The sequence below is a fragment of the Typopeltis vanoorti genome, chromosome 14 (assembly GCF_054136105.1).
Source record: "Typopeltis vanoorti isolate ZY-2024b chromosome 14, IOZ_Tvanoo_1.0, whole genome shotgun sequence".
In the NCBI taxonomy this organism is placed as follows: domain Eukaryota; kingdom Metazoa; phylum Arthropoda; class Arachnida; order Uropygi; family Thelyphonidae; genus Typopeltis; species Typopeltis vanoorti.
Genome location: NC_143562.1, coordinates 32,577,522 through 32,592,403, shown reverse-complemented (window position 1 = coordinate 32,592,403; position 14,882 = coordinate 32,577,522). Strand labels below are relative to the sequence as shown.

At 34.0% G+C, this 14,882-nt stretch overlaps 1 protein-coding gene and 1 long non-coding RNA gene across 3 annotated transcripts in view; one reads left to right on the top strand and one right to left on the bottom strand.

The window, feature by feature from the left end:
• Window positions 1-14,882, top strand: part of LOC150099349 (uncharacterized) — a 163,269-nt gene that overhangs the window by 143,989 nt on the left and 4,398 nt on the right. The window lies entirely within an intron of this gene.
• The window catches only part of CSN4 (COP9 signalosome subunit 4), a 253,522-nt gene continuing 248,547 nt past the window's right edge, over window positions 9,908-14,882 (bottom strand). The window contains exon 11 of one of the 2 annotated variants that reach the window (XM_090404173.1): window positions 9,908-10,123. In XM_090404173.1, coding sequence (XP_090260299.1) covers window positions 9,975-10,123 — 149 coding nt within the window. In that variant the 3' untranslated portion in view covers window positions 9,908-9,974. Of the gene's footprint in view, window positions 10,124-12,821; window positions 13,150-14,882 lie in introns of those variants that run through there. The other variant, XM_090404172.1, reaches the window with a different exon arrangement.

Here is a 14,882-nt window from a genome sequence, read left to right as displayed (position 1 = left end):
GAACAAATCTTTGCCATTTGGCTCTATCTCTGACCATTTCTGTCATCTCTCTGAAGCTCAATAATTGTGACCTTTACTTCAAAGACTGTAGCAGAGTTCTTTTTGGTCTGTCTCTTGATCATCTTCCTCCAATGATTCCATTCAAGACTATATTTGGTAATTTCTGAAAGATGTCCAAACCATCTTAATTGCTGTTTAAGAATTATAGCTGTGATATCTTCTCTATAGTTTAATTAATGTTTGACTTGTTCATTTGTTTTGTGTTCTAACCAGTGAGTCTTATTTTTCTTCAGCATTTCATTTCAGATGGTCTGATTTTCTGTATTTCTTTCTGATTATGTCTCTCCATGTCTCAGCTCCATACATTGCTGAGGATATAATAATGGTTTTATTGAGTTTTAGTTTGCGGCTTTTTTTTTTGGAATGCTGTTATTTCCCCATATTTTATTTTATTCATATTAGACAATCTTTTGTTAAACCTGTATTTTACTGTTTCTGTTGTTGAGGTTGCAAAATGGGACTGCCAAGATATGTAAATTGCTTTACTTGTTCAAGTAAGTAATTTTCTAAGTTTATTGAAATTTTCTCCTCATCTCTTCCTATTTTCATTGTTTTAGTTTTGCTTAGATTAATTTTCAACTGTGCTTAGATTCTGCAAGAATAATACTGTCTGCATATTTAATGTGAATGATATCCATGCCATTTATTTGTAGACTTAGCTCTTTAGTTATGGATTTGATTATTTCTTCGAGATAGCAAATAAATTTGGTCTGAGTGGACAACTCTGCATGACTCCTTTTTCTACTTTGAATTTGTCTTTTTTATTTTATTAAAATCTTCCTAAATAGAAGACTGTTTCTTCTATTAATGACAGTTTCTTTGGTATCTTTATTATAATTTGTAATAAAGGTTTGTAGTTCTGAATCTAATGTTGGATTTTAAGATGTTTATCATTTTGTTTTTGTTAATGGAATTAAATGCTTGTTTGAAGTCAATATACTATATACTGAAGATATTTAAGATGTTTATCATTTTGTTTTTGTTAATGGAATTAAATGCTTGTTTGAAGTCAATAAAACTTCAGTATATAGGTAAATTGATTGCCCAATACTTTTCAGCCAGGCTATTAACTGCAAAAATATTTATAGTAGACCTTCTAGGTCGAAGCCTGTTTGATCTTCTCCTATTGTCTCATTCATTAAAGTCTGAATTCTATTTTGAATAATATGTGTAAGGATTTTATAGCTATGACTTGCAGTATTATGAGTCTATAATTTTCACATCTTCATTTATCTCCCTTTTTGAAAATTGGTATTATGATGCCAGTCTTTCAGTCATCTGGAATTTTGCCAGTATAATAGTATTTAGTTAAAAAGTTCACCCAGAAAACTGATGGCTGCTATGCCACCATATTTCCACAGTTCAGTAGGATGTTCATCATAACCAGGTGACTTAGATACGTTCAATTGATTTATTGCATTCAAAATTTCTTCTATTATAAATGGTGCTTTTCCTCTTTCTTCATTTGTTTTTCCAGTCTTCTTTCCTCCAGGAAAAGAATCTGGTAAATATATTCTTTCCAAACTTTTTTAATCTCTTGAATTGTTCTAGTTTCAATATTGTTTTTATCTTTCATTTTTAGTGATCTCTTTTATGGTGTTTTTGTTAAGTCTTTTATAATTTTATATACCGTCTTGCTGTCATTCTTTTTATTGGTTTCTTAACACATTTTTGCTCTTTCTTCCAACCAACCATTTTTGACAGATTTGCACATTCTATTTTGTTTTTCAGTCTTTTATAATGCTGCTTATTTTCCTCTGTTCAAAGTATTTTGCAGCCCTTTTTTCTTCTAAGGTTTTTAAAATTTCCGTGGTTATCTACTCGTTATTTGCTCTAATTGTTATGCCACATTTATCATAACTACTCTGCCATGTATTTTCTATATTGTCCAAGGTTATTTTTCTTTAACTCTGTTTCTATAGTTGTTTTGTATAGTTATATCTTTCAGTTTTGTTATGTTAATAATATTGCTTAGGGTCTTTGGTTTGCTATTTTTAAATTTAAACTTAATTTTTGTAGTTAGTAATTCATGATCAGAGTCAAAATCTGCTTTCTTTAGTTTTTACATTTTAGATTTAGGATTTCTAGTTATTTTTTTATCAGAATGCAGCAATCAATACAATTTTTAATCACACCATGTCATGTGTGTTTCTGCGATAATCTATGGATAAATATGCTTGGTGTAAATCTCTCAACCTTGAAGTTGAAGTCTCCTATTACTATTAGGATGTCCTTTTTTTTGTCAATAAGGTCCCTCTAGATCAAATCACATGAAGTATCTAATTCTTCATGTGATTTGATCTAGAGCAGGGGTTCTCAACCTTTTCCAGTGGTGTACCACTATATTTAATTCAGGATATTAGATGTACCAATAAGGCAGTGGCTCACGTACCACCAGTGGTAAGTGTACCATAGGTTGAGAATTCCTGATCTAGAACATACATTTGGATAATTTTGAAAAAATTCCTTTTCCTTTTAATCTAATTGCTATAATTCTTGGACTACGTGATTCTAAGGTTAAGATGGAGTTCTGCAAGTACTGATTAATATTGTCATTCCCTCTCTGTGTATGTTATCTTCTCTTCCTGATTAAAATAGTTTTCCATTCTTCAAATTTACCACACCTTCTCCTGGCCAGTGTTTTGGCAATACCTATTATATCCCACTTAATCTCCTCTAGCTCTTTCTACATTGTTAGTCTTTCCCGGTTGTTTAAGAAGACTCCTTATGTTCATTGTTAGGAGGTGGATTAATTTTTGAACTGCCCACATAGCATATTTCTCAACTGTTTCCTGCAATCTAAAAACAGTTGTGTTGACTGCCCCAGATGTGGTAGCATTATCTCAGCTCTGTAATGATTCTGTATTCATAAGGGGTTTTGGCAATTTTAATACAGCTGGTTTGCCACTCCTCCGTTGCATTTGCTCTCTCCCATCATACCCAGCGAAAGCTGGGTATGGTGGGAGAGAAGGCAGACTTACAGTGCATGAGAAAAAGTAAGATAAAAGGTTCACCTCTAGCCCTCGAATACTATAATATCTAATAATATCCTCCTTCGGGAAGGAGCAAGAACAAAAGAAAGAAAGAAGGGGTAAGGATTGTTTAGAGATAATATAACAGACGTATATTATGTGAAGTAAGGCATGGTTTTATTTCCCTTTTTTATAGATGGGTAACATGAGCACTCTGCTCCAGTCATCTGGAATCTAACCAGGCTTTCTGAATTATGCAATGTAGCCACAACCAATTTGAGCAGGATTTCTGTTCAAATATCATCTATTCCAGGTGCCTTTTTACATTTCAAGTTTTTGATGGCTTTTCTACTTCAATATAATAAATTTAGCTTAATCTTTTATCCAGTGTAAGCAAACAAAGTTTGCACCTGAAGTATCTTTAGGACTGAGGCAACTCATGGTAAAGGTAGACCAAGCTCTCATCACTCCTTGTCTTAGTATCTCCCATAATGCAAAGCACATCTCCTTGCAGACATGTATAATGCTATGTCTGCAAGGAGATGTGCTTTGCATTATGGGAGATACTAAGACAAGGAGTGATGAGAGCTTTAATGAAACTCAAAGGTCGAAACCAGTCTGGGCCACTACCCGGACTGGTTTTGACCTTTATTGGGGTCTCATCAGTGGGAGCCAGACCCAGAGGTGGTGATACTAAGGCAGAAGCAATGGAGAAGTCATATATACGAGTTGCTAAAAGGTGAACCACCTTATTATTAAATTACTCTGGATTTAGAGAAAGATGGAAATTTTTTTCAACTTGGTTAGACTATAATAAATTTAGTTTAATCCTTTATCCAAGTGTAAGCAAACAAAGTTTGCACCTGAAATATCTTCAGGACTGAGGCAACTCGTGGTAAAAGGTAAATATGAATATAGGTAAATATGACTTCTCATTGTTTCTGCCTTAGTATCACCACCTCAGGATCTGGCTTCTACTGATGAGACCTTAATAAAGGTCGAAACCGGTCTGGGTAGTGGCCCTTCCCTTAATGCATAGCATTATACATGTCCGCAAGGAGATGTGCTTTGCATTATGGAAGATACTAAGACAAGGAGTGATGAGAGCTTGGTTTACCTTTACCACGAGTTGCCTCAGTCCTGAAGATACTTCAGGTGCAAACTTTGTTTGCTTACACTGGATAAAGGATTAAACTAAATTTATTATAGTCTAACCAAGTGAAAAAAAAACTTCCTACTTCAAGTATTGATATGTACTCCTGACAGCACTCCTCAATAGCCTCCAGAACATTTTGACACCTTACTGATATTCATCATCTATATTCTTGCCAGTCTTCCCATGGCTTTTGTTCCTATTCAGTCATGTGTTGAAAAATTTCTTTAGTATAATTATTTATAAAATATTTCATAAATCATTTTAAGTAACTTGCATGTTAATATCACATCTCTTTTCTGCCTACAGTTAAATTACTGAAACTGAAATGTTTTCAGCCTATCTTCAGAAAGTGTATTGCACAGACCAGTGATCATTTTGGTTATGTTTCTGAATTCTCTTCACCACTTCTACATCCCCAAGAAACACGGGCAACCAAATCTGTGCACAGTAGTGCATATATCGACATCCTATAAAAAAGGAACAATAACTTCCTTATCCTGCAGGACCTCTACATCATTTTTGTTAACTGTTGCCCATTTTGGCATCATCAGTAAGCAACTGAATATTCTCCCTCAAATCATTCTCAATATCATAAATGTTCAAACTTAGTCTGAGTATATCTCCCAGACATAATCCTTGATTCAATTCTACCATTTACTACTCTGTCTGCCCATTCCTGTCAAATGTCTTTACAATGTACAGCAATATCACAGTGTAGTTATTTTCCTTATCTACCTCAACTGTCATTTTATTGTAGAAAGTTGGTGAATTGCTAACACAACACAAGACCTCCCATTCACAAAACCATGTTGTCCCTATAGATTATTTCCCCCCTATCCATTCTTGGATTTTTGTCCTTAAGCAACATGCCCAATGGCTTAACCACCATTCCTGAGATAAGGTCTATAATTTGTTACTGTCTTGGAACTTCCTTTATTGTAAGCTTTTCCATTTCCTTGGAAAATGTTACATTTTTCATTTCCTTAATATCCTAAACACTTCCAGTTCATCTATCTTTGTTCTCATATTCATCCCAGTCACATCAATCAATCAATGCATTATTTCCACCTGGATGATACACTTTTTTTTTTTTGCTTTGGTCATCTCCTTACCATCATTAAAGTTATTATTCCATAACTGTTTTTTTTTTTTGCTCACTGCACAGAAATCTTGGATTTCCTTTGGCCTGTTTGGCTAATTTCCTCTTATAATCTGATTTTGCTTTTCTCACTATGCTGATTACTTTACTTGCTTGTGCTCTGTACTGTTCATTAGCCTGCTGAACACCTTTTTCCTTATATACCTTCACTTTTTTTTTAAGCTCCTGCTTGATATAAGTCATGCATTTAACTTTCAACTGATTTATTCCTCCTGACTGGTGTATGCAAATGTGATGCAGTTTTTTTTTTTTTAAATACTCTGTAACCATTTCCCATGCACTACTAACAGCCTTTCCTTGCAGTTTACTATGTCATGGCTTTGCTTGAAGCTATCTCCCAAGCTTGTCATATACATCTTAACTGAAAATTCCACATTCTAGCCACCTCCCAGATTAAGTCTGCAAGATCACTCTAGCCAGTTGGAGGCAGATTTTTTACTTTCGTTTTGGGCAAATAGTTTGATGCTATCACCAGATCCACCTCTCAAACATCAGGAGCCCTGCTATCACATGCTGTTTTAGGTAACTCTCTTTCAATATCTGCTGTATATATACCAGGTCACTATACTAGAAGTCTCCCCATAATGATGACTTGCCCTGTATATATTTGAGTTAATTTGTCAGTGCACTTTTTGTGCCTCCTCTGGCCTATAACAACCAACTATATATTTTATCCTGTTGGCTCCCATCCCATGATATTATTATGTGACACCTCCAAGGAGTTTTAGGACTCCTTGAAGGTGTCTCATCATGGGAGAACAATCTACTCTAGATACACAATGCCACTACTTCCCACCAATAGTATTGTTTGTCTGTAAATTGCATATGTTTGTGGTTGATTTGCCCATACGTGGGATGAAAACCCTAAGTTTCCAGGAGGAAGAAACCCTACTTCCTCTATTATGAGATTAACTAACTTGCCTTCAGTTGTTAAAAAAGCCCATAAAAAGATTCCTCTCATTACAACTAAAATTGAACTAAGGTATTTTCTAATCAAAGGGTTCAATGTCCTGTCATTCTCCTCCAACAAATCTACCAGCTATTATCTGCCAAATGCTATTACCTACTAACAGAAATTCAATACACCGACACACACACACACACACACAATGGAAAAGGCATCTGGATCAAAATCATCTAGATGCTTATTTCCTCTCTACATTTATGTATATATTAGTATGGTCTAGTAGCATTGCTGCTACTAGACCACTTCCTCCTGTAAGATGAGAATAAATGTCCATAAACTACTTACCTCTAATAATCACTAGCTTTTACTGGAAAATTATAATTTTTACTTAAATACAAAAATTTATATCAAGTATACATAAATTAATACCATCTTCAATTCAGGACATGAACTTATGCTTTGGAATTGTTTTGAAAGGACATATTCCCATATTTGGAATGGGAATTCAATATAATTTCTTTCACTCGTGTACAAGACAAAAAACTGTTTATTACTGATTAACCTGTTTTGTTATGATAATTATTCCTTGAACAAGAAGGAAAAAAACATAGTACCATTTATGCAAAATAAGGAGATGCCGTTAATGTAGAATCATTCTTTACATCATCAAATTATTGATATGTACCCTCAATACCCCAACATTATCAAATCCTAATATTACTTACTATTTTCTAAGGCACTTTTTACTGTATCAATCCACCTACATCTTGGTCTTCCTCTGCTTCTTTTTCCTGCCAACCTGGCTGAGAACACCTGTTTTGCTAATCTTTCCTCTCCCATTCTGTTTTAACCCCCCAACCGCCCACAATGTCTATAGACGTCCAGCTAAATCTGGATACGAAGCTCTAAAACCCATTGAATAACATGGGGAAGTGCAATTTGGTGTCACTATTTCATCCACATTGGCCAGTAGGTGACCATATCACCTGAGATTAGCTCTGCTAACACATTCCTGGATGTTAAGTTAAAAGTTTATTTTTCACTGGTTAGAATATAATAAATTTAGTTTAATCCTTTATCCAAGTGTGAGCAAACAAAGTTTGCACCTGAAAGTATCTTCAGGACTGGGGTAAGGTAGTGCAACACCAGGATGACTCCTTGCAAAAGTGGAGCAAGCTACTAACACTCCTATCTCAGTATCTCCCATAATGCAAAACCCATATCCTTGTGGATATGTCTAATGTTATGCATTAAGGGAAGGGCCACTACCCAGAATAGTTTCGACCTCTATTGAGGTCTCTTCAGTGGTAGCCAGGCCCAAGTGGAGATACTAGCCAGAAGTATTAGCAGGGTCATCTCTACGTATAGGAGTTGTCAAATGGTGTGCCACCTTTTTAATAAATTACTCTGGATTTAGAGAAAGATGTTAAAAGTTTATTTTTCACTTGGTTAGAATATAATAAATTTAGTTTAATCCTTTATCCAAGTGTGAGCAAACAAAGTTTGTGCCTGAAAGTATCTTCAGGACTGGGGTAAGGTAGTGCAACACCAGGACAACTCCTTGCAAAAGTGGAGCAAGCTACTAACACTCCTATCTCAGTATCTCCCATAATGCAAAACCCATCTCCTTGCAGATATGTCTAATGTTATGCATTAAGGGAAGGGCCACTACCCAGACTAATTTCGACCTTAAGTGAAAAATAAACTTTTAACATCTTTCTCTAAATCCAGAGTAATTTATTAAAAAGGTGGCACACCATTTGACAACTCCTATAGGTAGAGATGACCCTGCTAATACTTCTGGCTGGTATCTCCACTTGGGCCTGGCTCCCACTGAAGAGACCTCAATAAAGGTCGAAACTAGTCCGGGTTGTGGCCCTTCCCTTAATGCATAACATTAGACATATCCGCAAGGAGATGGGTTTTGCATTATGGGAGATACTGAGATAGGAGTGTTAGTAGCTTGCTCCACTTTTGCAAGGAGTCATCCTGGTGTTGCACTACCTTACCCCAGTCCTGAAGATACTTTCAGGTGCAAACTTTGTTTGCTCACACTTGGATAAATGATTAAACTAAATTTATTGGATGTTAAGTTGTTTTTCTAATATCCTCTATTTTTAATATAATATTGCCACTGATGCCATCTGTTTTATTTCTAATCCTGCCCTCACATCCATAAGTTAAAATTGGTTTGAACACTGTCTTGTATACAGTAATTTAGTTTTTTTTTTTTTAAATAACGAAACCTGTGGTTGCGATCATAATTAAAAGAAACACACATATTAACCACAGTGAAAATTATTTAATTGTAAATATTTCATCCTAAGTATCTTAGGACATCATCAGTACAGTAGTTTAAAACAGTAATAGGAATAACATACAGTTAGGGCACATGATTACAATAGAATCTCATTAAACGTGCATAATGTACGTTTATACAAAGAAAGTTCTGAAGCCCTACTACACAGACCAAACTTAAACCGCAACGACGTTCTTACTATTCCTAAAGTATGGGAAATTGTCATACAAAATTGCGTTAAATAATTATTTTTTATTACTTTATTTTATTTTTATTATTATTATTTTTTTTTTTACTTCTGTAACACGTTTAATGAGATTCTATTGTAATCATGCACCCTAACTGTATGTTATTCCTATTATTGTTTTAAACTACTGTACTGATGATGTCCTAAGATACTTAGGATGAAATACTTATAATTAAATAATTTTCACTGTGGTTAATACGTGTTTCTTTTAATTAGCTAATTTAGTGTTTTGACTAATTTCTCTTTTATTCCATATAAATTTATTCAGTTGACTTCATACCATACCAGTTTTGTTGATTCTGTTGTTTATTTCCATATTCACTAAAAATTGTGCCTAAGTAGCTGAAATATTTTACTTATTCTATAGGTTCTTCATTCACAAAGCAGTTGATATCTTCAATACTTCTGCCTATTATCATCGTCTTTGTCTTGTTATTGCTGACCTTCATACCAAATAACTATTACAACAGTTATTCAATTTAGTCAGGGAATCTTGCAAATTTGTACTTTATTTAGTAAAGAGCTAACATTAACATCTCATTTTGATATCAGACAGAGGGGATAATGTACATCATTGTCTGACACCAGATTTAACATTAAACCATCTTCCTGTACTTCCTTCAATTCTAACTGCTTGACTTACAATTCAAATAAAGACTAAGTATTGCTTGATAATAATGCCCCACTGACATCATATAACTATAGCAATTTTGAATAGGGTTGTCTTGGCATCTTGTCATATGCCTTTTCCAGATCTACAAAACTTAAATATAGATCTTTGTTATATTCCCATGATTTTTCAAGTATTTGTCGTAAAGTGAAGATCTGATTCTGACAGCCCTATTTGGCCTGAAACCAGCTTGTTCCTCACCAAGCTTCCCTTCCACAATCCTTCTCAACTGTTTCTCAAGTATACTTGCATAAATCTTACTAGGAACACTCAGTAGAGAAATACCTCTGCATTCTCACATTCAGTTTTATTTCTCTTTTTATATATGGGTCAGTGGCGACCGGTGAAAATTTTAAGTGGGGGTGCTGCATATACAAAATAAAATTTTTAAAAAAATCTTTTTTTTCTAATCAGTAACCAATTTATTAATAAATAAATTTACATGTTAAAAAATTGCTTTATTAAAACTATTTCACCCTATTACAAACACCAATAATAAAAGTTTCATATCTCACAGAAATAATGAGAGCAAGCATATGATACACTGCTCTTTGGGCAGCGTATCATATCAGTCAAGCGTAAACGAATATCGGAGAGTCTAGCTGCAATTGGTGCGATCATTCTCACAGTGCATCTGTTTCCTGTAACGATAACTGAAAAAAATATAATTCTTTTCATATTTTCAACAGTGACACGCATCATAATTCAGCCCTGTATCTATAATAAATAAATAATTATATGTTATTTTAATAGAATAAAATAAGATTTGCAAAAAATAGTTCACCTTCACCACGAACATGCACCAATAAAGAATAACGTGCGCAAGCATACGCTGCCTAAAGAGCAGTGTCAGATTCACTAGTTACATGCAATGAGAAGCGCAAACGAATATCGGTGAGTCTGGCTGAGATTGGTTAAACATGATAATTCTGACACTGTGCTAGATCGCAGTGTATCTGTTTCGTAATCTAAAGCATTAATCAAACAATTCCAATTATTAACTATTCAATCACTGTTGAAACATAGGCTGTAACCTTGAACAGGTTGTACTGCATTTATATAATGTTGTAAGCATTGCTATTATTTATAAACACAAACAAAATTTAATTTTTTCATTTTTTCCTTGGGGGTGCTGCAGTGCTTATGTACGGGCCGCCACTGATATGGGTACCATGAGAGCACTACTACAATCATCTGGAATTTGTCCCTCTGTGTCCAGACCTTCTGAACTATCCAATGCAGCCACAGCAAGACTTTCATACCTAAATACTTGAGCATTTATGGTCGAATATCATCTATTCCAGCTGTTTTTCCACATTTCAGGCTATTGATGGCTTTTTTTTTTTTTTGCTTCAGCATGGATATGTATTCCTGATTGCATACCTGTTGAGTGTTTTTTTACTACTGTGCTGTCACCGCTTGTTTCATTTAGCAATTTTTAGAAGTAATTACTCTATACTTCAAGGATATCTTTTTCTCCAGTTTTCATGTCACCCTTATCATCTCTAATTCCTTTTACAACACTCTTTCCTCCATTTCTGAACTTCTTCAACAACTTCCAGTATATCTTTCCATCTTCTTGATATTTATTTTCTATGTTCTTACCAAAGTCTACCCATGACTTTTGTTTAGCTACTTTTACACAGTGTTTAGTTTTCTTACATTTGTCTCTGGATTCTCTTAAAGCACAAGCCGACTTATTTGCCAGGAACTTTTGATATGCTTTATTCTTTTCCTCCATTGCCTCTTTAACTTCCTGTGCCCACCATGCAGTTCTGATTTTTCTATCCTTGCAGACAACCTCACCACTTGCTTCTCTGGCTGAATCAATCAACGTTTTCTTCAAGGCTTGCCTATGAATTTCCAAAGTTTGGTTCCTGTTCTTGAACTCTTTCATTTTTTCTTGAATAATGTTTGTGTATTTTAGTCTACAGTTCACATCTGAGAGCTGCTCAGCTTTTATTCACTTAAAACTTTCTTACATGTTCTTCTTTTCAATATGAAATTCAATTTCATCCTACTCAAGACTAAATGATCACTTCCAATTTCAAATCCTCTCTACACTCTGGTTTCCTGCACTAGTGGGCCACTATCAACAACAATAATGAGACTTTTCTTATTCTTTGCCTCTTCTCTCCATGTGAATTTGTGCACATTTTTATGTTGGAACATTGTATTAGTAATAACCAGTCCATATCTTGAACATAAATCCAACAGGTATTTGCCATTATTATTAGCTTTGCTCTTTTCTCCAAATTTTCCCAAAATATTTTTGTATGTCTGACAATCATTTCCTACTCTGCTATTTAGATCCCCAACAAGGCCCAACTTTTCCTTTTTCATTGTATCAGTTGCTTTCTCCAAAGCCTCAAAAAATTCCTCCACTTCTATCTTAGAACCTTCTGTAGAACATAGGCACAAATAAGTCTCATTGTCCAGTTCCCCATTCTGATATTTGCCTGCCATTTAAGAAGATTAGTCTTGAATTTAGTGTTGCATACTATAGCTACTCCTTTTCTCTGATTGTTATTGCCTGAATATAACATTTTGTATTTATTGCTCAGTAAGATCTCACCAGTTCGTCTTTTTTTTTTGTTTCGGTCACCCCTATTATGTCGATCTGGTACTTATCCAATTCTTCAGCCAGCTCCATTTCTTGAGTTAGGATGTGTTTCAGGATTTGTTCCAGTAGCTGACTTTCACTGTTCATCCTGGTTTCTTAGCAAAAACAAGTGGGACCTTGTTTAACCGGGCAACACCCCAGCCGGCCAGAAATTCTGTAATGTTACATTTTACGTTGTGGTTTAAGCCAATAAGAATACAATTTGGTCGGCTAAATCCCAAATTGCCAGCCCATCCTTGTTCATTCAGTTCTTTACATTATATGACAAATTATTACAAGTTATGCTTTCTTAATGTTTTATTATACCATAAATAATATTAAAGCAAACAAATCAGTTTCGTGAGAATGTTTTCAATCATATTTTCAATTTTCATATTGCTAATGTTCTTAGGAATTTTGGTTTATAATCAATCCTATGAAACAAATTCCCTCCATTAACACTCTTCAGAAATTACAATCTGTAACATTTAAAACATGTGCCAATAACTGTTTCCTGCTATAACTTCTAGTCTACTTATGTCAGTATGATTATTTCCATATTCATTTTTTGTGGTATTTATTATCACATGATAACTATGTTATACAGTCATAGGCAAATGTCATTGCTTTTAAATCAACTACAGGCACTTTGAGAGTTTTTAAATACATTTTCTTTAGGTATAAAAATCCCTTCCCTTTTTTGTTAAAGGTGGAAGGAGACCAAGTAAATATCCAAAGAAGAAAAGTGATCTTGGTATAAGGAAAATTTTATTTCAGCTCATTTTTTATATGCTTATTTATATATACAACTACTGACATTCAATATACATTAGCAAATTAACAAAACTGATAAACAAAAAGTTAGTTGGTACATCCCTGCTAAACTGCAAAAGGAAAAAGAAGGAAGAAAAAGCATTTGTTATAAATATATGCACAGCAATTCTTATTGTATCATTTGTTCTTCCATAGCTTGGGAAATCCAATCAGGAGCATGCTGGGCAATTTTTTCGATAATATTATTAACTTGGAAACAAAGACTTTGAATCTGTTTATCCCAAGATGGCAGAACTTCTCGTGCTATATAAATTAAACATTACATTATTAATTTCACAAAGACTCAAGTTAATGCATACATTTTATTTGAATCTTAAGATGGTGGTAATAAAACACTAATCACACAGATTATTACCTCTTCACAGATGAAAAGATTGGTTCCTCATCTACTGGAACCAGTGCAATGTTTTAATCATAATCGAACAGTCAGCATTACATAATAATTAAGATAATTTGATCCTATTCCGTAAAGAAGGCTTAAATGTCTTTTGTTATTCATAATAATGCTTAATGGTATAACCAACTCCGAGTAAAAAAATACATTTATTAAACTCTAATAGAAACAATTTAAATTGTAACTGACACCTAATGTCCTTGCATGGTGCCCTCTATGGGTTAAATAACTTCCAAGTTAATTTAGAGATTGTTTCTACAATTCAGTTTCTGTGTGCCTGCCATAGTTATCTTTGTGCTCTGACTATGATGGATAGAAAATCAGCAAAATATTAGTGAGTTTAATAAATGTATTTTATTCCCTCTTGGTGTTGGTTATACTGTTAAGTATTATTATGAATTGATCCTATTCTATTTTTAACAATTCTGTTTCCTGAGTCATTTATAACTATTTTTATATTGTCTATTTCAAATTAATTCACTTAGGTCTCATCTCTTTATCCACTCACAGTTACTATCTTGTCTATCTTATCTTCATCTCAGTCCAACTATAATAATAATAATAATGCTGGCCAATTTCTAATGGATGTTTTTATCCCCAAAGAGCATGACATTATATGCTACAATATTAACTCAAACCAAGAAATTCATAAGGTAGGGACAGATTAAAAATCTCACAAACTCAAGGTAGTGTGCATCCCAGATTGATTCATTTAAATTAGAAAAATATATCTCTCACAACAATTTTCTCCAAATATGAGCTCTGCCTTGTTAAAATAATACTGGGTATTGGATTTACATTCACATGCAATGTTTTCAGTATTTTGATGTTAGCAATTCTGAGTTTTATTGAGCAATTCCTTTTGCAAGCAAAGAAAGGGGAGAATTTCTTTTTCCACACTTGGAGATATTTTTTTTATATGCTTTAAAGGTGATAGCATTCTTCAGCTGGGGAATCCTAGAGTATGTGAGCCATGTTAATAGCTCTTCATTTCTATAATAATGAATGATACCATACAATTTTATTTTGCACTGATTTCTAATGAACTGAAGGGGAAAAAAAAATTCAATAGACCCCCACTCCCTACATGTGCTATGTGTATTGGTTATTATTAACAAACCTTAGTGGAGTCAACAGACTTATCACAGAGGAGTTCACACTCTAACATATCTGTCATACTGAATCTTAAACTCTTTGGATTGTTAACATGCATGACACACTTCAACAAAACACTTTGCTTTCACTCACTCACCATCTTTCATGTTAAAAATTATTCCTCATTTGTTCCTTTGTTCAACATTCTCTTATGCAATGTCCAGGAATTGCCTCTTGTTCCTCCTCTTTCACTTTCCATAATTAATCCAGTAAAATCCCCTCACCAACTTAAAAGCTTTATATCATATCTTTTCTACTTATCCATTAAACTTTGAAATTTATGTTATTATTATTATTATTAACATCTGACCTCCATGGAATCAGAGACTCATTGTGGGAGGTACACACACACTATTGCATGCAAAGCACAATCGTGCCTTAAACTGATTCAATGTTCAATTCAATGCATTGCCAGAGTGTATTCCAC